This window comes from Fringilla coelebs (genome assembly GCF_963513975.1).
Source record: "Fringilla coelebs genome assembly, chromosome: Z".
In the NCBI taxonomy this organism is placed as follows: domain Eukaryota; kingdom Metazoa; phylum Chordata; class Aves; order Passeriformes; family Fringillidae; genus Fringilla; species Fringilla coelebs.
In genome coordinates, this window is record NC_140031.1 from 11,499,516 (window position 1) to 11,516,929 (window position 17,414).

Below are 17,414 nucleotides of genomic sequence, written 5' to 3' on the forward strand. Positions count from 1 at the left end.
TTTGGTCTGCCACAGAGGATTCTAAAAGTACTGAATTTAATGTCCAAGCACAGTACAAGAGTTTGAGTACCTTGAAACCTCCATCTATAACACCACTTGGTTCTGCACCTATGGGTCACTGCGTGTGCTCGTGGGTGCTCCCCAATCCTCAGCAGAGCATTTCACAGAAGTGAAGTTTCAAATGCTTTTCTTTTCAAATCACTGCCTCCTCCCCTGTTTGGATCCTTCACGATCCTTTTGAACATAAGTAACAGAGACACTAAGCACAGACTAGAACCATAGTTTGTTTTGGTTTTATATCTGTGTTCTTCTCAGGGCAGAAACAAATTCATTCTCCTGAACAGTCATTTCCTTAAACCCCTGTCTTAGAATTACAGCGGTAAATTGCAGCTGAATAAAAATCAAGTTATTTAGTGTCTACTAATTTGAGGAAGGATTCAAATTTAAAATGAGTTAAAATTTTTGTAACTACAGAACAGATCTACTAGTCAAGTCTGCTGCTGGCAAGAAAGTCATGTGCCTTGCCCAACAACTGTCAATTAGATTCCCCAAGCTTTGGTACTGTGTGACAAGGTCTTCTTGGAGAAATGACAGCCTCTGTCACATCAGACACAGTGGTGGCAGACTGTATGGACTGCATGGACTGTCACTAACATATGATTCCTCTGATGACCATTTTCTGCCTTTACACAAGCAGCAAAAATCAGCTTGCTTTAGTCCTACTGATGCCAGTCCCCAATCCTACAGGTGGCTTTGGGAGAGTCTGTTTTGTGGTACCACTCTTAGTTCCAGGGGCATTTTAGGGCAGTGCATTTGTAGGTATTTCCAAACCTTTGGCTGCCCCAACAGACTCTTAATTGATGAGTTTAACACAGGTTAATGCAATCATCAGGCTTTCAGTCTATTTTAAGAGCTTGCTTGCATGCTGATCTGTCCAGATTCACAGTGTTGGCCCTCTTTGTACATTTTCCAACAGCCTGAAATGCTCAGACAGTTGGTAATGGGGCCTCCTACCAGCAGCTGGAGATTGGAAACAGGCACATCTCAGTGACATCATCTCCTGCAAGGGGCTCAGGGCTGTAGCCCACGGGTGTCCGTCTGCTCCTGCCTGCCTGGCTGGGCCCTGCACACTCATGGTGTGCTGGTGTTAACCCTGCCCAGGGAGGATGCTGCAGCTGCTACCCTGCTGGTACCCTCAGGAGACTGACATTGCCTGCCTCAAAACACCACTGTGCTTGTATGGGAAGCTGTTGTAGTCACCTTTCCCTTTGGGATTAGCCAAAATGCTCCTCAGTGATGGCTGGGCTCGGGCCCACAGCACTCTTCCTGTGTTCCTCGTCGTAGAGCAGCAACAGTCCCCACCTGCTGCACATTCAGAAGCCCTGTCCAAAAATGTTTGGATGCATTTGCTTCTCTGTAAACACTCTACTGCCCATCAGGAGTCATCCCCCAATAAGTCTGGGGAGCAAGGGGAGTGCTGGATTAAACTGCATTTTCCAGACAAAAAGAAAAAACCTCAAAACATTCCTGAGAAAGCAACCTGGCATTCCTTCCCCTCGGAGCCTCCCTGGCAGCTGGAAAACTGTGGGGAGTGACAACTCAAAGCACAGAGGTCTGCACTGCCCCGTTCCTAGAAACAGATTGCCTGGACTCCTGCTGTTCAAAGTACAGCTCCCAAAAAAGGCAGCACTGCATTCAGCAGTTGGTGGGGCCACAGCTGGGTGTGAGCACAGCTGGACAGATGTTGCAGAGCTGGTGCACACGTACCTGTGAGGTATTCCAGAGCCAGGCGCCTGCAGGAAGGCCGCGGTGGGGAGGGCAGGTGCTCCCCTGGTTGTGCTGCTTCTGCATCGTCCCCCGCAGGAGTGCAGAGCCCTGCGCTGCCTGGAGGTGGCTGTGTGGTTTTCAGTGTGTCTCTAAAATTCCTGCCCTTGCTGCTACATGAAGAATTTGTGTCACCGTCTGACGACCGGCCAGGGGCAGGCCGGCAGAGTTTCCTCCGCAGATGCTTTGGCCGGTGGGTGTCTGGCGCCGTGTTTCCTTGCAAATAGCTGCATAATTAAAGCCGACCGGGATCACCCAGACTGGGTTGCAGCATGGAGGAAGAGGAGGGCGTGCAGCTCTGTGCAACCCATGCCTCTCTGACAACATTTCTGGGAGCTTTGGTCAGCTCCAGAGAGTGACTGCTCGCAGCCGCTCGCTGGATATACCCCAGCTCCTCCAGAACCTGTCACATGCCAGTAGTTAATTAGGAGAGTAAACGTGTTTGGCCTGCTTGTTGTCCAGAAAAAATCAGATTCCTTTCCCAGTGTGCAACAAGCAACTAATTACACACTCAAGAGAAACACACATTATTTTTTCCAGTGGCACAAGCCTGGATGCTCAGTGGTGTTCCACAAATCAAGCACACCAACTCTCAAAACTTTTTACTATTAATACATTCTAGTGTTAAGAAAACTCCCCAGTCTGACCAGAGTTGAGCCTCTCTGGCAGTCACACTCCCAGTGCCAGACTTTCACAGCTGGCACCGAAGCTCCTTCACAGTGGGCAGCTCCAGTCCCACAGCTGATGCCCCAAACCCTCCACTCACAGTCAGACCAGGTCACCTCGCTGACTCCACCCCAGGTTTCCCATGAAGGAGGCTTGTACCACAAAGCCATTTATTCGCGGCGCACTTAGAAACAGCTCATGCTGATGTCTCCGAGGAGGGACCCCCAAAAAAGGATCCCTGGAGAATTTTAAATCCTCACTGTCTACCCAGGTGCGTGTGTAGCTCTTCCTCTCCAGTCCTAGCTGGCATCACCCATCTTCATCTCTTTTGTTATCCAAAATATCTGCAATTGCCAGCCTCTGCTGTCTCCCCACTCACCCTGGCTGGTTTCACCGGGCTTTGTGCCCTCTGTTCATCAATCACAGGGTTGGCAGTTCACGGCTTCTTGTCTCTTTCTGGGCTCCCGCCCAGAGCTCAACCTGCACCTGGAATTCAGCTTGCAAACACAGCTGCCTGCACCAGGTGTATCCCTCAACATTAGCAAACACAGCCATTAATGTTCGTGGGCTACAAAAGACATTGTTCTCTTATTAATTCTATCTTCTATCAGTTAATGATTCTCCCAGTTCTTATGCTAATTAGTCTGCCACCCTCAGTCTTCATCTTCTTTTGACATGGTGAGCCATGAGTTACTCTGTCATGATTTCTCCCTGCTGGAGTCTTTTTACCCACTCAAAGACTGTTTCAGCACAGTTGCTGAGTTGGCCTTAGTATTTTTTCCTTATCTTGCAAATTCTGCCATATATCCTTGTGGCTTTAAAGTTCTGCATTCTTTAGATAGTGTTTACCCACTATCCTTCTTCCCAAACTTTGTTAACCTTCCCCTAGGTATGAGATCACTGAAGCTTAACGAGGCAATTCTGCCAACAAGTAATTTATCTTTCCAACACCTGGACATAACTTAAAGACTTAATCCATGGAACAGAAAGCAGCTAACAAGCCCTTTCTGGTTGATTAGGGGCGCAAGTGCCTAATTAGGTGGAGTTGTTCCACACGTCCCTTAAGTTGCAAACCCATTACTGCGCTCCACTGGCATTTATGGGGTAAAATCCAAACATATGTTCAGGCAGATTTCTTATCTCAGACCTCCAGCTTTCCGCTCACTTGCTCCTTTTTGGTTACCTCCATGGCCCCATTTGAACCAGAAGGGGTAGGAGGCTGTTCAGTTTTCCACTGGGAGTTTTACTGCACACACAGACACAGCCCCCCAGCCACTACCCCACCTCAAATGCTGATGCGGTGGGGGTGAAAGTGGGAGCGAAATTCCCGTTGTCTCTCTGCTCAGATTTTCATGGTATTACAAAAGGGAAGCTTTTCCTGGGCAATGCAGCCCTTTCTAGACTCCCTGGAATGCATTCCTCCAGAATACTTACACAGACTGATGCTCACAGTCGTGGTGGAGATTCAAGCCCATTTCTCACTTCTGTGAGAGTCTATTACTCCATCAGAGCTGTGTGGGGCACCCAACTGCATCTCCCTCCAACACCCTCTGCCTGGAAGACCCCTTGCAACTAGCTGTAGCAATGCTAATGCCTTGTTATCCTTAGACCCAGCTAAGGGCAGAAGCAGGGTAGAAAGAAGCTGAACCTACCTGTTGTCTCTTCCATTTATACCTAAGCAGTCCTGGCCCCCTCAATGAGAGATTCAAATAAAAATGAGATTTTCTCTCAACAAGAAGTCATCAAGCATCTATTCTGTAATAGTAGCATTTTAAAAATAATTCTGTATTTTTTCAGTTTAATGTTAGTATTCTTTAATGTTAATGTTCAGCAAAAGCACTGCTTAGTGCTACTACACAGTTTCTAAGTATTTATTTTGGTAAGACCCACCTGCTGGATTCTTCAAGCTGCTACAAAACGAGGTTAAAAACAGACACCTACAGGAAACAGCATATGGCTTATCTCAGCTTTTCCAGCTGCTCCACTAACCTCACTAAAGACTCATCTAGTCAAGTATACGAGAGTACTATTTCCTTGTAAATCCATGTGTAAATAAATAATAAACAACTAAAATAAATAAAAACTAAACCACTGATTCTTTCCCACCACTAACTTTGAATCAGAGGTATAGAAGTGAATTACTCTGGAGAATTTTGTGCTTTACAGATCCTAATCATTGTAGAAAGCCAAGGAGACACAAAAATTCAACATGTTGGGAGGCAGGAGATAACAGTAGCACCAGCATTGTTGGTGTTTTGTTGCATAAAGATTGTCAGGAGCCAAAGGCATTATTTTGACTTCTAGAATCTTCAAAGACCGGTGGGGACTCTGGGCCTACTGGCAGTAGTTTTCTGGTAGAATCAAACTGCCTTCTTGAAAACCTGCGGTCAGTTCCTGCTCTGAAAATCACAAACCAAAATAACTGGAGGGGAAATCACTTGCCAGTTTTGTGGCCTCTGGATGTGGGATGCCCACAGCCCCCAGTGCTGCCCATCAGAGCTTCCAGGCATCACCCACCACAGCTGAAACCGGGTGGAAGGCACTGGTGACAGCTGCCAACCCAGGAACTGGTTTGCTTTACAAGACAAGTAATTCTGAGTACTTGCATGCACCCTTTTAAAAGAAAGCAGGTGGACAAGATCTGAGTTATGACAAGCCTCTTCTGTGACACTACAAAAAGAAAAAAACATGACCTGAACATTTCTTTTGCTGCAGGTTTCCTGTAGTCTGCAAGGGGAAAGGTCTTGTTAAATAGCAGAGACAAAAAGGTACTAGAGGTAACCTGAGTTCTGGATCCATGCAAAATGCAGCAGGAAATCCAAGGCAGCAGCAGATATCTGCAGAATTTAAGTAACTTACTAGGTGAAAAAGATGCAGTGCCCTTCTAGTCACCATCCTCCTCTTCACCCTTTTTATTTTACTGTGCTTGAATGCAGAAATGTGGTTGAATACATCACAGATGGATCCTAAATCAATTCACTGCCTTTCAGCACCAAGGCTGTAGCCCAGATTTTCCATGTTCTTGTCTCCCTAAAGCCATATCCATGAAGTCAAAAGTGCACAAGTACCTCCCTGCCTCTGGGAGCCCAGGCTGGGACTCAGTCCAATTGGGGTACAGACATTTAACTCTTGCACAAGCCATAGGTGTTTTTAATATCTAATACTTACTAAATTCAAGTTATTTTCTAGTATTTTGTGGTGTTCTGACTTCTAAGGGTATTGCTTCTATGATTACTGTTGGTAGGCCACAGAAGAAATCATTAAATGTACTATTTCAAGAAGGAACACAATACATCTGTAGGCAATTATATAAAAATTCAAATGTTAAGCCACAATTCCTGAACACAATACAAGAAACTTGGATATTCTAAAATAAATCACACCAAGAAAGTGGTGTGTTCTAATTCATTTTTATCCTCTCACCCAGGGATTATGTAAATCATCCTTGATACTCAGTAGTCAGGGATAATATTAATAATTCCCAATGAGAGCATAACCTTTTTTTCCATTGAAGAAATTGACACAGTAAGCCAGAAGGGAAGTTCATTTATACTTGTCTTGGATATACTTTAGTTAGGTAAAAAAACCCCAGTGAATAAGAGTAATTTAGAATATTAGGTATCTATGTCAGCCTCGTAGTTCAAAAATTTGTAATTGTTTATAAATTTCAAACAATTAATTTTATTTTAAACTTTATTGCAATAAATTGATGATTTGCACAAAAAAACAACAAAAGTGAACAGATAACACCATGTATTCCAAAAGTATACTCTTGCTGGCATAAGCAAGAGGTGAAAAATTATCCAAAAAACCATTTTAAACTTAAAACAAACCCAAAGGATTCTGTTGACTTGTGGAGCAATCAACTTGGTAACGTATGAACACACTGTTTTCCATAGAAAACAAAGCAAGACCACATCTGACAGACAACAAAACTTGACCAGAGTCTAAAGCTGCAGAAACCACCTGCAGATTGCTGACTCTGATCACATCCCACAGCAGAGAGGCAGGGAGAGCTCAGTCTGTGTGTGATCTGCAGACTCTGCATCCAGCCAGTGCCTGGCTGCTCCCAGGTACCTCCAGTTCTGAGCAGGTTGGTTGGTGTGAAAGGACAGGAGGACTTTTGACCTAAACACAGCCCATCTGCTGTTCTGGAGGTGGGACACTGCAGAAAACTGCCCAGGAACCACACTCTCTTGTCAGTGAGCACCAGGTCAGCCCCATTTTTAGCACTGATTTGAACACACCTCTCCAAGGGACACAGGCAGATATTGCCCTGCTGCACTTCAGCAGCAACTCCTGCTGCTGAAAAAGGCTGCTGAGAAGGCAAACGAAATTCATAAAAGATTTCCAACATGAAACTTTTCTCTCCTACGATTCTTAACACCACCAGTAGAGAGCAGCAGAGTAGGAACAGGGACATGAATACACAGAAACAGTTCAGCTGCAACATTCTTGCAGATGTGTAATAAACTATTGACCCAAAACATTGACCCAAAAGTTATGAGTAATGAGTAAGTAAATCTTGGCTTCTATATCAATTTACCAATTCAACATCAGTTTGCAGACAAAGTGCTAAATTGGTGTCAGATGGAATTCCAAGGAATCGAGTTATATTAAGAATTAATCAAGATGAGGAGAAGTTGAGCGGCTTCACTGATAAAACATGTCAGCATTGGCCAGTAAGAAACCACCGGCTGCTATTAAGAGATCTGTTTGAAAATGTTGTTCTCTTTCAAGACAATTTTGGTTTTAAGTCACTGAAAGTTATCTGGCTAATATACAACTAGAATTCAGATTTTCCCCTGTGTAATTGCTTACTAGAAGCCAAAGACAAAAAACGTAACACAAACAAAATTCTTGGAGAACACTGCAAAAAGCATCAATGTATTACACAAACAGTATTTTAACATCTGTGCTGGAAGCAGTGTCTATAGGACATCAACTCCCCTTTCTGCTTTTTCAGCTTTCTTTTTCCACAGTTTAGAAATAAAGACAATATTAACTCTATCAAACTTTACAGCTTTCATTTAGTTTTGTAAAAAAATATAGTATTTTATATAACCAAAAATATATTACAGACACCAGCACACACACCTACAGTTCTCCTTCAGTGATGTTCTCATCAGGGCAACAATAGTACTCCACAAAACAGATCTGTCCATCTTCATTCCTAATCATATACTGCAGTGAAAGAAATCCTTGAGCATCTGTTCGAATGGACACTTTGCAAGACAAAGCCAGTGCCTTTGTGGATGGTTTAAGCAAAGAAATCTTATACCTGCAGGAGAAAATGTTATTATTATATATTATTTCAATGATATGAAAAAAATACATTGTGCAAAGAGGAGCTGAAACACTAGTCACGAATAAGAACCCAGAATAAACTAAAAACAATTAGGAACACGCTAATTTGGTCTGTCCCTGGTAACAACACTAAACTGTCATTGTCAGCACAGCTTTTGATTACAGACACAGCCTTTTATCAGATGGGGAGTATTTTTGCCCCTCCATACTAATTAAATTAATGTTACAGAAATACAAAAGCAGTTTTTAAGCTTCCCATCAAGAATGCATGACCTGGCACAGAGGGCATCAGTCACTTTCTAACCTGTTTGTCTGGGTCTGGTTACAGTGGAATGCTTCCATCAAATCAGAGTCCCTAGGGTAGTCCAGATGTGCACTTCCAGCATTTCCAAAAGTGGATAACCTGGAAAACAAAAAAGCACCATCCCAAAATACCTGATGACAGCTCTGTAAAAATGCATCAAAATGAGTCATTGTACATATCTCATGACTGTTTCACAAAACACTGCTGTTTGTTTCACTTCATTTAATCAAAAATGCTGAACTGTCCACATTAGTGTCACACTTATGAAGTTGTCAAAATACTCATTACTATGTTAATTACAGAACATACTGTGATTTGCTATACTTATTACAATTCTTCCCGAAATGAAGGAATTCACTCTAAAATAGTTCCCCTCTCTCCACCATGAAAACTTCCACTCCTCACCAAAGACAGCCAAGCACAAACATTTGAGTTGAAAGCCATTTCTAGTACCTGAAGTAGGGTTTATCTGGCGACATGGTAATCTGCAGAACCTCACTGGTCATATCCAGTTCAGCAAAGGCCTCTCGCAGTCCCTCCGACTGCAGGATAATTTTATTAACAACTTTCGTACTGCAGAAATCAAAATCTAACAACTCCTCAGGTTCTTGAGTGTTGATTTTGCACACTGTTACCACTCCTCCTTCTTCCAAGAACAGCATCAGGGGATACCCATAACCACGGTAACACAATCTTAGGGCCGTTGATGTTCCTAAAAAAGAGAATGAAATATACATTCTACAGAGACCATAGCCAGGGCATCTGATCACTTTAGAAAACTCACATTTTTCTGGCACACAGGCCACAGATCAACTTCAGTACTGCCTCCTAGATACCCTCTGAAATGCTAATGGTTATGCAGTAAAATTAAATTACTTGTGTGTAGACAACTCAAATCCAAATAATTTCACCCACCAGGCAAGAAACACAAGCTGTGACATATAAGACACACTACCAACAGTTTAGAGGACTTGGAAAATCCTCATGGTCCTGTGGCTCTCTCTGGCTCACATCATCCTTACCAACTACTCTTGTTACTTGTGCAACCCACACTGAAGTTAATGCAGCTGAGCTTGTGCTGTGGTCACACCCTCCTGTTGCAAGTTATCACCACCTGAACCTCTGGTTTCCCAAAATCTCAGTGCTCTTCAGTACACTTGATTTAGACCTTTAGGTCACCCACAAAAAACTGTAGAGGAATGAGGAGTTCAACACAGAGCTGCAAGGGTAGAACTGCCCAGAAAGCTGCCATGGTATCCCTCCATGCCACGTGAGTACACGTCCTGCAGCACCCAGAGAGCCTCAGTGGATTCATGGAAATATACCACACCTGGCAAGGAGCTGGTTCCAAAAATGGTGAGGCAGTCCAGAAGAACAGACAAACTGATCCGGAACATCACAGACTCCTCCTGAACGGAAAATTCCTGAAAAATTTCTGCCTGTAAGTTAAAGCAAAGAGATAAAAAGTTGGGAGTTTCTGCAATTATTTTACAGTTAAAACTTCAAGGTTTCCTGTCCAGAAATCAGTGCAACACAAAGTGATTTCTACATTCAACACAGCACTGATTATAGAAAAATGTGTCTTCATCCTCAAGACTAGGAAAACACAATCAAACCACACTTGAAACAAGGTAAGATGGCATAAACATGAAATCCTAAATACTTGTCTATTATGGTTTAAGTACAACCAACAAATGGTAAAACTGGAGCTGCTTACTTCTGCAGCTAGAAACATTCATGGAACTGTACAATGCGTCTGTCAGCCCTCTCCAGTAACAATACTTACATTTTTTATGCTCAGTGCATGAATAAACATTCCAAATACTAGAAGGACATAAGAACAGATCAGAACAGTGACTTCAGCACTCTGAAATATGTGCTGAATCCTGCCTTTGACTAGCCTGATAGGGATAAACTGCTCCATGCTATCCTGTCTGTCACTCACTGCTTTGTGGCACCTACAAGAACAGAGTGTCTCAGAAATAAAGCAGGGTGGCATGAGCTGCTTTTGGAAAAGTAATTTCATATTTTCCTGGCAGCCCAGAGGGAAAACCCCATCCTGGGGTGCTTTGAGCACAGCAAAACATCTTTAATCAAGTGTCTGTGAATCTGTACTTTTTCACAGCTGACATAAATCCAACCTTTTCGCTTTGGGATGAGCTATAGCTCAAAACACTTAAAGAGGGATACGATGAGCACTTGCTTGTGGAACTAAGCACGTCACAGCCAGGAGGAGTCCTCAGTTTGGCAGGCACTAATATATTAGACGAGAGTGCAAACCCACTACCCTGTCAGGTGCTCAGGGATGTACTGGTGCAGGGTTTGGAATTCCAGCAGCATGGACAACCACAAACACAGGCAGACTCACCATGGCCCTTCCTCCATGCCAGCTTGGGCACCTCTGCCTTGCTTCCTGCAAAGTCTCACCTTCTCCGCAGGTGAGCACATGGAATTCTTAGGGTTGGAAGGGACCTCTGGAGATCATCCAGTCCAACCTCCCTGCCAAGGCAGGTGACATGGGAACACATCCAGGAGGGGCTTGAATGTCTCCAGAGAGGAAACTCCAAGACCTCCCTGGCATTCTGCTCCAGTGCTCTACCACCCTAAGTGTAAAGAAGTGCTTCCTCACGTTGAGGTGAAACTTCAGTGGTTGATTTTATGCCCGTTGCTCTCCTTTCCGTCACTGGTCACCACAGAAAGGAGTCTGGCACCATCTTCTTGGCACCCATGTTTGAGACATTTATATGCATTAATGAGACTCTCTGTCTGCTCTTCTCCAGACTAAACAGACCCAGCTCCCGCAGGCTCTCCTCACAAGAGATGCTGCATTCCTTTAATCATCTTTGTGGCTTCCGCTGGACCCTATCCAGTGACTCCCTGTCCTCCCGGTGCTGCGACAGCGGCGGTAACCGGGGCCTGTGCAAGGTCTGCAGCAGCCGTGCCCTCCCCCCGCCGCTGTGCCGGTACCTGGATGAAGGCGTTGGCCTGGATACACTTGGCATCCTCCACGGTGACGCGCAGCCCGCTGGCCGTGGCGAGGCAGGTGGCGTGGTCCTGGAAGTGCACGGCCCGCAGGAGGCTGGACAGGTGCCGGGCATTGTCCAGGCTGGCGGACAGCGCGTAGCGCTCGCCGCTGGCGGGCGGCTGCGCCGAGAACGGCATGGCCGGGCAGCGGGAGCGCAGGGGGCGGGAGCGCAGCAGGCGGGGCGAGGGCACGGCGAGCGGGAGGGAGCGCAGGAAATGAGATCACAGCCTGGCAGCACAGGAAATGCGAGCGCAGGAAACGTGACGCGGGAAGCGGGGCGGGCGAATAGCGATCGCGGCATGGCGTGGGGGCAGATGGCGGCCAAGAGGAAGCGTGGAGCGCTGGCCGCGGGCAAGGCGAAGCGCGCCAGGAGCGCCCCGAGCGCGGGCGAGGCGGCGCCGGAGGGCGGCCCGCGGGAGAGCAGCGGCCCGCCGCAGGAATACAGCATCCCGCCGCCCGTGTCCCAGGTACCGCCGCTCGGCCCGGGGCTCGGGTTGCGTGAGGGAACGCGGCTAAGCCGTGACAGAGAGGTTAATTCGTAGTCTTTTATAAATAGCGGCACAAGTAAAAGTAAACGTGCCGGTGTGCTGTTTCTGTGAGAATACGCGAAAAGCGCTATCCTGTTCGATGTCGGTAAGATGTGTTACCTCAGTCTCAGGAGTATTGGAAAGAGTTAGGCAATTCTGTTGTATACAGAGGCTGTACTGAAACTGTTCCCGTTCCATTTAGGAACCATACGGAGGTTTTGGTAGTTGTTTGCTTGTAGGACAAGAGTACTGTGTGTAAACACAAAGATTTCGCAATACGCTTATCGGCAGGAGAAGCCGGGCTGTGCTCTGGGGCCGTTCCCGAGCCCATTTTGCAGCAAAATAAGCGACGCACGTGGCTTTTCAGCAGTCGGGTGGGAGTGCAGGGCTGTGCCAGGGAGCACGCTGTGGATCGGGATGAGGACGGCTCCTCCTGTAAAAGCACAGAACTGTGCCCCCCTGCTGCTCTGTACGGAAGTCTCCGCTCTTGCTGAGAGCATAGTTCCGTCTGCGTGGGCTGATAAAAATGAAGGTTCTTGCTCTGCTTTTTTGTATTCACTGCCCTAACTTTTATTTTTGCTGCTTTTTAACAGTATTAAGGCTAGCGTGACTGTTGTGTCTTTTTTCCTAGGGCAAATGGAAAAACAAGGAGCGAGTGCTGATATTCTCCTCTCGTGGCATTAATTTCAGAACAAGACACCTAATGCAGGACTTAAGGACATTGATGCCTCACTCTAAAGCAGGTGGGGGTTGAACGTCATTCCTTACTTATATTTTGAGAATACTTTTAAGCCAAGAGCTCCTAACAACCTTTTCTTTTATTTTTTTAAAATATGGTACAGGAGAGTTTTGATGAAACTTGTATGTTAAGCAAACACCTTTTGAGCCAACACGTACAGCAATTTTTGGATCATAGTATTTTCTGGGAAGTGAATCCTAAGGCTTCAGTCGTGAACCTGCACAGTTAGTTTTGTTGCTATGCTTTGATATTCCATAACATGACAGAAACAGTTTGATAATTACCCTTTCATTTATAAACTAGTAAATTTTTTTGCAAAAAACCTGAATGTTAAAATAATCTCTTGTATTATAGTGGTTTTCCAGCCTTGTAAATGTTGATTTTGTCTTTCAGATACTAAAATGGACCGTAAAGACCAGTTATTTGTAATCAATGAGGTAATTCAGGATTTATCTTGGTGCTTCTTTATTTTACTTAATTTTCTATGGAAATTCAGTGTGCAAGGGAAAGAGGCAACCAATTTCAAAGTGTAACTTCATAAGTGAAAATTATTGATACCCAAAAAGCCAAAAGTTGACTTTTGATTAATAAAACCAGAATGAAACTTTTAATTAGATACAGATGTTCATCATGAAGAAATACAGCATAATGTGCTTCTCTGTGTAGGTGAGAAGTGTAGTACAGCTTATGCTTGAAGAATGCAGGACACAAATATGCAGCCAGCCCAAATGTAGTAGGACATTGACAGTTCTGAACCTAGAACCTAATGTCTCATCTCCTGCTCTTATGTTTGTATCCTGGATAGCTTAGCAGGTTGTTTGTAGCTTTAGTGAGGTTATTACTCCTTGCAATAAGTACGTGAAATTTTTTTTTAAAGCCAAACCAAAATTTGAGTGTTGGTGGATGTCATTTAATAAGACAAGATCTTTACTTTTGAGCTTGCATTTTGGGGAGCAGAAAATATTAGAGATGAATGTGGAAAGTTATCAAAAATGTCTTCAAGATGTTTGTAAGCAGCTAATTTGTTATGTCTTGTGTAGGTGTGTGAAATGAAAAACTGCAATAAGTGCATCTTTTTTGAAGCCAAAAAGAAACAGGATCTCTACATGTGGTAAGGAAGTGTTGTTTTGTTACATTTCTGTTTATAGTTGCAAATGCTTCAGTTCTAGCTGAAGTTTCCTACTGTAATAGTGAGGATGCATGAAATACTGCTGCTTAATTAAATTTGTTCTAATATTGCACTTAGTGGATAGTGCAAATTTACAATGTGTAAACAGGTTTTGGAGGCTTTTTGCAGAAGCATTTTACAAAATTATTTAGAAAACAAGTGTTTATGAGCATGTTAAAGGAACTCAGTAGAGCTATAAAAGTGACAGAAACTACTTCAATGCAGGCATAACTGGTTGAGGTGTAGTGTGGAAATCCAACTTGTATTCTGGCTGCTGTTAACATTTTTCTTTCTCTCTTCCCCACCACTTGTCCTCTGAAGGCTTTCAAACACACCACAGGGACCATCTGCTAAGTTCTTGGTGCAGAATGGTAAGCTGGTAGATACTGTGTTTGTATTTTTGCTGTTCTGTCCAAAACGTTTTCTGTAAGTAATAACATTTTTTTTTTTTAAAACACTGTAGTTCACACACTGGCTGAATTGAAGATGACAGGAAATTGCCTAAGGGGCTCAAGACCCCTTTTGTCTTTTGATCCAGTAAGTATAGGTTTTATTTCATTTGGGTATGTTCTTATTCTTTTTGCATGACTATTGTATTTAGCCTTGTATGTAAAATAACATTTTTATTTTTTGTAGATATTTGACCGGGAGCCACACTATGCCCTGCTAAAAGAATTGTTTATTCAGGTCAGTCTGTAGTTCTAGTGTTTCTTCACTGAAGATGTTTTTTGGCAACATACTTAAGAATTGCAAGTGATTTTCCTTTCAAGTAGCATTTTTACGCTTCTGAAGTTTGAAAAATTCACAAAGCATTGGGATCATATTCTTAGCATGACTCAGACACTTAATTCTTAAGTTTTGGGTTATGAAATGTAACCTTGATTTGGGAACTTAGTAAATTAAAAGGAGTTTAAAATAAGACATTTATGTTTGACCTCTTAACTTGCAGATGTTTAGAAACACTGCCTTTTATTACAGATATTTGGTACACCACAGTACCACCCCAAAAGCCAGCCTTTTGTTGATCATGTTTTCACCTTCACTGTCACTGATGAAAGGATCTGGTTTCGCAATTACCAGGTGAGTGGTCTCTCCTAGCTCTTCAAAAGGAGGTCAGTAGAGTAACTTCATATCAAATCCATCAAATAAAATAAGAATCACCATTATTATCAGCCCCTAGTGCTTGCAGATTCAGTGTCCTGAAATGAACCTTCTCCCATATCTCTGGAGAGATCTGGTTCACTGAAGTTGTGATTCTGTGAGGAATGTCTTGATAGCAGGACATACTACCCAAGGCCTAAATTGTGCCTAAACCTGAATTGCTGCTTTGACCAAAAGTGATCTAGAGCTTACTTTCTGTAGAAGGAATTCACAAATACAGAATACTCCAAAAGCTTGCTTGAATTCCAAAGAACTGTGCTATGTACAGAATTGGGTTTATGCAAATCTAGGGAATCAGGTACCTTATCTTGAATTTAAGTTCAGTTATGTATTACCATTTATATGCAAGGTGCCTACAAGGTCATATCTTTGATTCAGTCTCTGAGAAATTGAGAAAGTTTTCTTTTTATTTCAGATAATAGAAGAAGATGCATCTCTAGTAGAAATTGGGCCTCGTTTTGTCCTGAACCTCATAAAAATCTTCCAAGGTAGCTTTGGAGGACCAACTCTCTATGAAAATCCTCACTACCAGTCCCCAAATATGGTAAACAGCTCTGTTTTTGTCTTTCATTTAGCAACTATTTTGAAAACCAGCCTTGCAGTCAGTCTGTGCAGAAGCATCAAGTATGCCTTTCCCCATAACCCTTTGTAGTGCCCTAATCTGGTGACAGTTTGAGGACGGAGTAGTTTTGTCATCATGAAGTGAATGCAGAAACCATGTCGCTGAAAAGATGACGTTACACTGAGGGTCTTGGCCATTAAGCACATAAATTAGTATTAAAGAAATTAGTTTCTTTAATACCAGATTTAATTTAAATTCTTATTTTTATAGCATCGCCGGCTGATAAGATTGTCGGTGGCAGCTAAGTTTAGAGAGAAGCAGCAAGTGAAAGAAGTGCAAAAGATAAAGAAAAAAGGGACTAAGGTTCTTGTTGAAGAAGATCCTACTGAAGTAGTCTTTGAAACTCCAGCTGAAGAGAAGCCAGTGGAAATACAGCTTGTGAAACCAGAGTCAAAGCCAATTGTTAAAGATAAGAAGAAGCTACGCAAAATTCAGAGGAAAAAGCAAAAAAAGCTATTCAGAACTGAAGGATCTGCATAGATGTTACAAGGAATGAAGCTTCATACAATATCAAATGAATATTGTAAATATCTGAATTTACATTATACAGACAAACATGTCTGAACTTCAGTTAAGTGAACAAAACATACATTTCTTTATAAAGATTGCGTTTGCATTCTGTTATTGTCTTCTGGGATTCTGAGTTTTCAGAAATAACATGGCACCTCATTCCGCCTGGCCTTAAGCACTTCCAGGGGTGGGACATCACAGCTGTTCTGGACAACTTCTCTGGGGCTATTTCTTTATTATATACCTTTAGTTGACAGTTCCTGACCTCATGACCTGGTTCTTCCACTCACTAGTTCTGCACTCCCCCAGACTTTCTTGTGTTTCAAAGTCTTGCCCATGCCCTGTTTTTGTTTGATACCTCTGTTTCAATTTCCAGCATCTTAATGCTGAAGAGACAAGGGGCTGCAGAGGAAGCTGACCTGTTAAATTCTAAATACCACCCCACCCAGCAGGGCGAGGGAAATCCCATATAACTTGTGCAGCAAAGTAATCTGCGTGCCATATGATTGGAAGGAAAGACTGGTGAATATAGGCATGTTCTCAGTTCACATAGTCTAATATATAGACACAGCTGAGTTGGAAAGGACCCCCTATGAGTATAATTGAGTCCAACTTAATTCCTTGCAGAACTATGTAACACTAAGCCATATGACTAAGGTGATCATACAGACCCTCTTTGACTCTTGACAGGCTTGGTGCCATGGCCGCTTTCCTGGGAACTGACCATCCTCTGTGTAAAGAACCTTGGTGTCCAACTGGAACTTCCCCAACATGCTTGTTTAACCATTGCTGGCAACTCAGCCCCAGAGAGCTGCCTGTTCACTCTCCCTTGGTAGGGTGGGGAAGAGAATTGGAAGGGTAGAAGTGAAAAGTTGTGAGTTCAGATAAAGACTAGCAAAAACCAAAGCTTTGTGTAAAGCAAAATCCCTGCACAGAAGCAAAACAAAACAAGGAATTTATCTATGTCCTGTAGGACATAGATAGGGTAGGCAGGTATTCACGTCCCAGGACAGCTTGGTTCCATCGCATGTAACAGTGACTCAGGAAGACAAATGTCACTCTGAATGTTCCCCCCTTCTTTCTCCAGCTTTGTATGCTGAGCATGGTGCCATGTTGTGTAGGATAGCCCTGCAGTCAGCTGCTGGGGTCAGCTGCCCTGGCTGTATCCCATCTCACTTCGCTGTGCACCTCTCTGGTGGGTGGGGCAAGAAGCAAAGATGGCTGTGAGTCTGAGCATTGCTCAGCAATAATGCAAGCGTTTCTGTTACTATCAACACAACATTTGTGTTTTCTGTACAAATCCAACACACAGCTCTCTACCTGCTACTGTGATGAAAATTGACTCTATTCCAGCCAAAACCTGCTGTGACAAAGGTATGTATTGGAGGGAGGTCCCCCCTCAGCCTCCTCTCCAAGCTGAACAAGTGATGTGACCTCAGCTGCTGTGACCTCACTCCATCTAAGCTGTCCTCCTGATAAACTCCAATAGCTTTATATCCTTCTTACGTTGAGGTGACCCAAAACTGCTCCCAGCACTCGAGGTGAGGCTGCCCCAGCTCAG

The 17,414-nt window shown here is 43.6% G+C and overlaps 2 protein-coding genes across 2 annotated transcripts; one reads left to right on the forward strand and one right to left on the reverse strand.

Annotated features, from left to right (window-relative positions):
* Positions 1 to 6,247: 6,247 nt before the first annotated feature.
* Positions 6,248 to 11,283, reverse strand: RAD1 (RAD1 checkpoint DNA exonuclease). Its single transcript, XM_084225087.1, has 5 exons — positions 11,069 to 11,283; positions 9,432 to 9,540; positions 8,555 to 8,813; positions 8,102 to 8,200; positions 6,248 to 7,771 (listed from the first exon to the last, which is right to left on the reverse strand). Exons 1-5 carry the CDS (start codon positions 11,261 to 11,263, stop codon positions 7,588 to 7,590), a joined length of 846 nt encoding a protein of 281 aa, XP_084081213.1. The 5' UTR covers positions 11,264 to 11,283; the 3' UTR covers positions 6,248 to 7,587.
* An 83-nt stretch (positions 11,284 to 11,366) lies between these two features.
* Positions 11,367 to 15,946, forward strand: BRIX1 (biogenesis of ribosomes BRX1). Its single transcript, XM_084224979.1, has 10 exons — positions 11,367 to 11,593; positions 12,285 to 12,396; positions 12,786 to 12,829; positions 13,433 to 13,503; positions 13,882 to 13,931; positions 14,024 to 14,097; positions 14,197 to 14,247; positions 14,539 to 14,640; positions 15,137 to 15,265; positions 15,554 to 15,946. Exons 1-10 carry the CDS (start codon positions 11,426 to 11,428, stop codon positions 15,821 to 15,823), a joined length of 1,071 nt encoding a protein of 356 aa, XP_084081105.1. The 5' UTR covers positions 11,367 to 11,425; the 3' UTR covers positions 15,824 to 15,946.
* The last annotated feature ends 1,468 nt before the right edge of the window (positions 15,947 to 17,414 follow it).